The sequence below is a fragment of the Cupressus sempervirens genome, chromosome 1, assembly GCF_028749045.1.
Source record: "Cupressus sempervirens isolate cs-2001-9-10 chromosome 1, ASM2874904v1, whole genome shotgun sequence".
Taxonomy (NCBI): domain Eukaryota; kingdom Viridiplantae; phylum Streptophyta; class Pinopsida; order Cupressales; family Cupressaceae; genus Cupressus; species Cupressus sempervirens.
This window is the reverse complement of record NC_143118.1, coordinates 400,275,510-400,284,438: the sequence shown is the minus strand read 5'-3', so window position 1 is coordinate 400,284,438 and position 8,929 is coordinate 400,275,510. Positions and strand designations below refer to the sequence as shown.

The window sequence follows — 8,929 nt, the reverse complement described above, 5'->3', positions numbered from 1 at the left end:
ATTAATTTCTCATGATTGCTTGTTGTTTTAAGAACATTGAAAGAAAAAGTGGATTTTATTCTTGATATAAGACACTTTTCTAGCATCATACATTTTTCTGTCTATTGTAATTTTCACAATTAAAAAAAATCTATATTATTTGTTATACCGATATAATCAAAAGCTAGAACATTATAAATCAAGAGTAAATATAAATGAATCTAAAATTTAACTTGTCATCATAATTTTTTAAAATAAAGTTACGTGGTTACTTTATTTTCATTAATAACTAGTATAGATATCTTAAATAAATCTATCTAAAGAAATGTCGATTGATATCCACTACAAAATAATTATAATTAAATTTACTACGTCTAAAATTATCTATATTTCTTTTATCTCTATTTATTTAGTTTTTTACTAAGTTAATCTTTTTATTTTAATTTCTTTAAAAATGGATGATTTATATCTCTAAATATTATAATTTAACATGTGGTATTTATTAAATTATTTTTAAAAGTATATTCTATTTATAATAAGATTTAAGCTTTTGACATGTAAATGGTTATCAAATTTAACCTAGAAGAATAAAAGTTAACATTAACATGCTCACACCATCTCACTCCCCCATTTTGCTATTGCAGAATGCCTATCAACATTAACAAGAAGCCCATGGTACTAATAAAGATCTATAGTGCAAATGATCCATCCATATATAGACTAAATGGGTATTTGAAATTATGTAATATTAAAAAATAATAAAAAGATTAGCATGTTAAGAAAAAGGGACATGTACATAAGTATTTTTTAATTTTTTCTTAAATCAATCTCATTGCATATATTATACTTTTATCAAATCTATACATACCTGACATGCCTTTAAATATATATTATAATATCGTAAGATTTTAGTTAAATTGTAATATTTTGTAAAAATTAATACTATATACTAAAATAAATTCGTAGAATATAATTTTTAATTTCAAATTATATTAATAGAAAAATAATATTCTTTATGAAAACAAAATAATTTGAGAGTAAAAGTATACATACAACCCAAGTAATAATAGAAAGAATTTAATCTTTCAATATCATAATAACTATTTGCAAATCACATATGTATAATTAAAAATCAATAAAAAATGAATCATTATTGCAAATACTATCTTGACCATAATCGCAATTACATAAAATGTGTAAAGTTCGGAAACCACAACTATTGCCACATAAGCAAACAACCTCAAGATGCGGAACAATATGTGGAAATATAAAGAATTTGAAAAGTCAAAAGTTGATTTATTTCACATAACCATATAATTCAATGTCCATTTCCAAATGGAAAATCTATACATATCGACCAATAGTCGAGAATAATTGGAATCACAATCATTATTACATGTCACCAATTTCTCTAAATACATTTGATAATACAAAGCCGACCATATATCGATACCATATACAAATCAAAGTATAAATGCTAGAAATGAGTCATATGATCATGACATCTTTTGTTAGAACTATGTCAACTTGCACGTCGAACATGGATGTATCATCAGTACATCATATGATATAAAGCCTATATATAACATAAAACATATAAAATAACAAGCCATTGAACCTTAATGTCCATCTGCGTGTAATCTTGTCTCCGAGCCATCAGAATTATGTCCATCCGCTATCATGAGATGGAAGAGTGGTCCAGGCACTTTTACCGCCCAACCATGGAGTGGTTAGCTCCCCGAGGTTCTCCAGTTAAGAAGAACTACCTGACCTTAGCATAAGAAGGCTAGCAACTCGAACAATTGGATCGGAAGGATCTAGTGCAACCAAGTGATCTAATCTACTTACACCTATGTCTAGTAGATACATTCACAAGGATATGGAAGAGGGAAAACATAATAAAATAACCAATGCATTTCAAACGTATGCATAAATATTTTACCGAGCTTGGCCAAGCATCATGAACCAGTTTAGTGTAAAAGATTGGTAGGCAGTAAGCAAAGGATAACCAAAATCATCATTTATTATCCATTTAACTGCCCTCCTCTTTTGATACACATTCAACACCCCTCCTAAAAGTAAGTTTTCATTTCCCATATATATATATGAAGGTAACTAGTAAATATCTCACTCCTACAATAACCTTTGAGATCTTGTTTGAATAAATACTAAAACCTTTTTTTAATATGAACAAATTTATCAATCCCATTTATAAACGAAAAAAATTAAAATTAAAACTCAAGCAATATTGAGTAAACCCAATAGTACTTATGCTCTCAAAAATAAGTAAACAATAAGACAAATTTAATTTAAGTTGGTTTGATTTCTCATACATGGTTTGCTATTCAAATTTAGTTAAATTTTTCTACAGGCTTTGGAAATTTTCTACATAGTTTACTTACTAATTCAGTGTATTTGCTTAAGGGAGGTGATCATCCAATTACAATATATATTTAAAACCAAACTTTAATAAGCTGTATCTTGCAAAAATATTTACGTCTTGCTAATACTCGCAAGAGAAATGATTAAATTTTTAATCAGATTTAATAATGACATATTGTAATTAAACCAAAAGTCCATATATATATATATATATAAAGAAATGAAGGAAGTCTCTAAACTTTAAAACCAAATTAATTACAACTAAACACAGATAAGATAATTTTATAAAGAAGCTAAAAATGTAAGGGTACGGCTTGAATGTATTTTAAACTCAATGCTTAAAATAATATTTTAAAAGAGTCAGCAACTACAGAAGAAACTCATCCAGGCTAAGGTACGGGAAAAATTCCAGCTACCGGAAGCTTGAGCAACCAAGAAAAACAAGATGCAGGAACTTTGTATAACATTCACTGCTGTTACAGAAGATAATGACCAAAAAAACCAAAAATCAGATCAACAGAAAGAAGTCACTCCATGTCTTTCCAAGAAGAGGAATATGTTCTTTAAGGTTCACAAGGTAAATGGCTTGGTGAAATATTTTCATTTCGCTTTAATCCATGGACTGAATCAAGAGAGAAAATGCTTGGTAAGATGCACATTCTAAAGAATAAAAATGGAATTGAGGAAAATTGTATGAATGAAAGATATTTATCAGAATAAATCCACCAACGTTATTTAGAAGATTTGATAAAATCATGCATTAAAATTAAACATTGATACTCCTACAAAATCTTTGAATATTATCTAAGCTCGGAGTAGGAACTAATCGCCCATTAGCTATCGGCTAAGGTGAAATTTGTAGAAGAAGACAATTTCATGGCTGGCTGATCCCATACTTGGTGAATGGATTTGTATTTACAAAAGTTACTCATACATTAACAAAAACAACCAACAACCTTCCACATTAAATTTGAGTATTTACGGCTAAAAAAACAAAGTTCTAGCTACCTAAATGTTCCTCCTAATGTTTACTTATCCAGACTAATAAATGGACAAGTTTGAACAAAATGCCATACTAATTCTTCAACACACTTATTATTACTTTAAAATTAGAATAAGATAATAATAAGGAACTTGGAAATGAAAATGAATGTAGTCTACACCAAAATTTCTTAAGCTCCCTTCCTTGTTGGCTATCTCAAATCTGAAATCTGAATTGCTTGTGATTGGCACTATCTTTTTTTTTTTTTTGCTTGGCTTCAAAACCCCTCTTAACAGAAAACAAAAAAAGCATCCCTTGCATGCCTGCCTATTCTTTCTAAATGCAACCCTCCTTATTTTCTTTCCCCAACATGATTTTCTCCCCTCATATCCAAAAAAATGTCTCCCTTTGATTTTTTTCCAAAAACATCTTCTCATTCCAACAAAAAAGAAGAAGCAAGTTTTTATTTTTTTCTATAATATTTTTAATGCCCTCAGCTATGGTGTGGAAGAATAGTGAATTTGGAAATAATTTAGTTCATCTCCCCCAATTTGGAATGTTAAATTCAGTCCAGTAAAAATGCAAGGATTACGCACTTATTTAATCGTAATAAATTTCTCAACTAACCATTTCCATCATGATTGTAATTACTAAGAAAATAAATTAAGAGCGTAATACTTATTTTAAAATTATAATATTTCTAAGAAATAATATTTAATCATTCATTTTTTTTCATTTATGTCACATTATCATGAACAAAGCATTTAATCCATCTAGATTAATTAAAATTCAAAGAAAATGATTTAAATTCAAATAAAAACAACTAAGTATGTGTGTGCGTGCGATTACACCATACAAATTTCGGACCAACCTTGCCAAGGAGCTAAACTCCTCTACCTCAACCACCCTTCCGCCTTTAGTACCTGCACATTGACAAACTCGATATCACCCAATGCATCAATAATGTCATCATCATAATAAATAAATAATATCTGAGATATAAATTTTTAAAACATTCAACATTCATCATCAGATACAAACATATAAATGAAATCACAATTTTAACCGTCATGTCGATATCTCATAAACTCAACATATAACGACTTATCATAATGACAAAATAAATTAACATTACCATCTAATAACATATCTGATAAAATTCTAATCAAAATCTATAAAGTATTCGACTCAAGTCAAGTCATACATAGTCATAGTCAAAAGATCAATCACATAATAAATCCCTATAAAAAAACATGTCAAAATTTGAATCGTGACAAAATGTTATAATTCCAAATACACTCATTGCAATACTATATTCCAAACAAATATACTCCACACCTTATGTCGTTCTCATTCCATGTAAATCCAACATGATAGTTGTAGCAACAAGTTACAAGCATTTGAAAAACGATGAAGCCGTTTCAATATAAAAATGTGGTCAAGTGTACTCAATAAATGGAGAGGAGTGGGAGTGAAACTCAGGCGAAGTGATTCCTCTCTCACCGCGGCTATTCTGAGCAAATCTCATACTGTTACGATGGAGTCCCTTCCATTTCTCTTCTTCACACCATTCCTCGCCGTAATATCCCTCCTCCGTGCTCATGGAAGCTTTTCCCAACATGCCACCCCACTGAGGAAAGTAGATGCTTGACACCAACAGAGTGGCCACCACACTCATTACACCCATCCAATTGATGCCCCACTCGGTCGGGTAACTGGACTTCGTAAACAACAAATACTGTGTGACAATGGACCCCACGTTTCCTCCCGCCCCCACCATTCCGGCTATGGCTCCCAAAGATCTGGAAACCCAAAATTACAAATGTTATGCCAATATGGAAGCGATGGGTTATGCAAAAATGTGCATGAAAGGAAAGTACACATACCTGCGAGATACGAACGGTATGATCCCGTACGTGGCACCGCAAGACGCTTGAACGAAAACGGAAAATAGAAGCAGAAAGAGCACGGAGAGAGGCAAAGACCCGCTGGCTCTGCCCAGCAAAATACAAAAGACTCCAGCGGTCGTCTGCAGCCCCCATAGGACCCACAGCCTACCCCGCATGCCCCACCGACGGGCCGTCAAGTCCGACAACACCCCTCCGCACGGACACGTTACAAAATTCGCCAGCCCGAATCCCGAGGCTATCACTCCCGCGACTTCCACGTCAACATCAAACCTGTCGTAGAAATACGACGCGACGAGATTATTGACGGTCAGCTCGACGCCGAAGCAGTACCCGTACGTGACGGCCAAAACCCAGCCCCTGTAGTTGGTCACCGCGTACCGTGCGACCGTGGGCGGATTGTCGGGGCTCGCAACTCCATCGTATCCACCATCGGGCGAGTCCTGGCCGAAGCAAAGGACCAGCAAGCCCATGGTCACCTGCATTAGCCCCGGGGCGAAGAAGGCTACTCGCCATGCCGTAAAGGGCGCGGAGCCGAGAGTGTTACGGACGAGGAGATAGAGCAAGGGCATCGCGAGCTGCGTTGCGCCGGCGCCGACATTTCCGAGCCCCGTGGCGGCGCCGTTGGCGAGTCCGAGAATGTTGGAGGCGAACATGCTGCCCATCCAGAACTGCGAGCTGACGAATGTGGCCAGCGAGAAGCCGGTGAAGAAGCGCGCCAGGACGAACCCCGCTGGTGAGGAAACCGTAGCGGTCGCGAAAACCGCGGGGGCCGTTAGGAGAAGCAACGATGCGGACGTGTATCGCGGCCCGGCCACGTGGCAGAGCGGCCCAGCGCAGAGGCGCGAGAAGACGGAGGCGGAGACGGAGGCGATTGATGCGTTGGCGATGTCCGTGGCCGTCAGATCGAGATCGTCGCGGATGACGGGGAGCAACGGTGCGGCGGCGAAGGTGGAGAAGAAGCAGGTGAAGAATGATGTCCACGTCAGATGGAAGGCTCGCATGTGTGGCTGGGCGACGGATAACGGTCGGAGAATCGTGGCCTTGTGCTCGGAATCCACTGGTATTGGGAAGTCTGGTTTCTGGTAATGATCGCCGGTTTCGGGCCCTGTAATGGGCTGTATTGAAGTTTCGCCGGAATGTCTTCTTGCAGAAGAGCTCGGCATGGTCTCCCGCGGATTTTTTATGCCCCCTTCAGACGACCGGGGAAAGCACTGAAATAATCGATCGACCATATATCTGTGTTGCATACTAAATTTGATAAAAACAAGTTTTTGATGGAGGTCATCCACAAGTTTTAGGTTTCTGATACGGGCCCACGTGTGCCTGAAACCTCTTCGACTAAGAGCGAAGGACTAAGGAGCATCCATGCTGCCAAATTCGAATTGATATATAACAAGTTTCTATACAACAAAGAAATAGTTAATGTGTATCACTTATATACTAGTCTATTAGAATATTTGCAACTACAACATTAACAAAAAAAAAAAAACATCCTTTATGTTTTGATGGATGTCTACACCATGTTTCAAAGCACCAACTTCGGTATCTTGGCATAGGGTTTGGAATTTGGCTTTGCACTTGCCAATTCCATTTATTTATAAGTTTCTTAGGCTTTTTCAATAAATACATTTTGCACATATCCTAATAGTGCTTGGTCCATCAGATTTCTGAAATTGTTCACATACCTTATCAATACTTCCACATTTTACATACATGTTTATCATTACCAACTGTAATGGACTGTGGAAAAGATTGTCGAGTAGCTTTATACCTACCAATTGCATTTGCTTGAACATTTCTAACACTTTTTGAACAAATTCATTTTGCTCATATCCTCCAATTATAGCTATTCATGAAATCTAGTGTCATTGAAGCATTTTCTCAAATACTTCACACGTCTCGTATATAGGTCCATATTTTCCAACCAAAATCCCTTTCCATTCTATTGTTGTGGATATCCTATCTTGGTTCAAAGTTGTGATTTTGGCATAGGTAGTAAGGATGTTGGTAGTGGTTTTGGAGTTTGATTTTATTCTTGTCAATTACTCTTGCTTAAAAGGTTCTAAAAGCTTTATCAACAAATCCATTTTGTGCATATCTCACAACCATTTCATTCATTAGACATCTATTTGCATTCTATCAAACAATTAACATGCCTTATATATGCTTCCACATAACATACATATCTACCAAGGCAATTGCAATTGTAGCATCTGGTAGTTTCCACTTCACTTATGGTTTCATGGATGTCCATACCCTGTTCCAAAGCTCTTAATTTGGCATAGGTAGGGAGGATGCTAACAAAGTTGTTGAATTCAGCTTGACACGTGCCAATTATTTGATTAAAATACTTGATGTCGTCAACCTTGAGCCGGTTGCCCATGGGCATGCAAACATTTTTGTATCAAACTTTCCAGCAGAGTCTGACAAGCCCTTGAAAAGTGGTTCACAGTGTCGCATACAAAGCACCCCTAGAATTAACATTTTTTTTTTGTTTATTGCCTCCCATGTCCTCCATATGTGTAATTTCGTGGAATATTATATGGTTTATGCGTAGTGTAGTATTCATCATTTTACGAATAACATTTATCATAAGTATTGAGTAAAGTGGTACAATTTCTCATGAAATGTGTAGATTCAATCCAAAGAGTTTGGCTTAGACTCCAAAATAATAAAGTGCATGTAAATCAACCTATACAATATGTTTGGTAGGTGTGTGGCCTCACTTAAGATAGTTTCTACTCAACTTTGAGTGCATCTAGAAATAATCTGCTTGTCTAACTTCATCTATCTATTTTATAGTGGAGATGTAATGATCAATTATGTGTGTGTATGGAGAAGGAAAACTGTGTCCACCTTAAAATTGATTAAAATCTCAACAAATGAACTCTCCTTTTTGGGAGGTCTAGTTTGCAATCATGATAAATTGGTTTGGGCACTATAATGTTGTGTATTAAAGTTCTTGGGGTTTTGCTAAAGTTTCTTTTTGCAAATGTGCTCTACATGGCCTTCCACATATTTTTAATGTCCCCCTTAGACGATCGGAAAAAGAACTCAAATAATTGTGCATTCTTTCTATTCTTTCTAATCAATTAAAAGTATAAAGTTCTTATACAGTTCTTCAATGTATTGCAACAATACATGATTGTAAAATAATCAAACCAATATTACATTATCATTGTCTAGCTCATTCAAGCACCTATTGAAAACCTTGCATATCACTTTTGTCTTCATCATATTTTCTTCAAATTCTCTTCATCAATCTAACAAGGTCATATTAACAATGTGTATCTAACATTTAGCAAGGTTGGCTCCTAGTAGAGCTCACTTAAGAAGAGTGAAATTTTTGGGTTGTTGAACCTAGGTGGTTTTTCCCTTCATAGGGTCTCCAAGTTAAAATCACGATGTTAATTATGTGAATGTTATTTGTATTGCAAATTATTTTATCTATTTTTATAGTTTATTGCAACAGGGTAATAACTAGGATATCATTAAGTAATAACTATAATTTTACTATCAACTAGTAATGCAAGGAACAATTTGTTAACAATTTTCTATGAAGTGAATGGAAGAGTTAAGTATTAAGTTGGATGATTACACCGAGTGATTGAAGTTCATATTTATGATGTTTAGTTGGTACTAAAAGGGACTACATGATAACTAAACATAACCGATT

At 35.1% G+C, this 8,929-nt stretch overlaps 1 protein-coding gene across 2 annotated transcripts; it reads right to left on the bottom strand.

The window, feature by feature from the left end:
• Positions 1 to 1,274: 1,274 nt before the first annotated feature.
• On the bottom strand, positions 1,275 to 6,652 carry LOC149577986 (high affinity nitrate transporter 2.5-like). Of its 2 annotated transcripts, XR_016364118.1 has the most exons (4): positions 5,230 to 6,530; positions 4,682 to 5,145; positions 4,215 to 4,266; positions 1,275 to 1,745 (listed from the first exon to the last, which is right to left on the bottom strand). XR_016364118.1 is itself a non-coding variant. In XM_089826977.1 (2 exons), exons 1-2 carry the CDS (start codon positions 6,498 to 6,500, stop codon positions 4,782 to 4,784), a joined length of 1,635 nt encoding a protein of 544 aa, XP_089683103.1. In that variant the 5' UTR covers positions 6,501 to 6,652; the 3' UTR covers positions 4,625 to 4,781. The 2 variants fall into 2 exon arrangements, 1 of the variants encoding a protein (XP_089683103.1); XM_089826977.1 differs by lacking the exons at positions 1,275 to 1,745; positions 4,215 to 4,266 and having other exon boundaries at positions 4,625 to 5,145; positions 5,230 to 6,652.
• Positions 6,653 to 8,929: the final 2,277 nt, after the last annotated feature.

Excerpts from the sequence above, each read along its gene's own strand:
- LOC149577986 (XM_089826977.1), bottom strand. The coding sequence starts at position 6,500 with ATGCAACACAGATATATGGTCGATCGATTATTTCAGTGCTTTCCCCGG. Across the intron at positions 5,146-5,229 it reads ATACCGTTCGTATCTCGCAG|ATCTTTGGGAGCCATAGCCG; the intron begins GTATGTGTACTT and ends TTGGGTTTCCAG.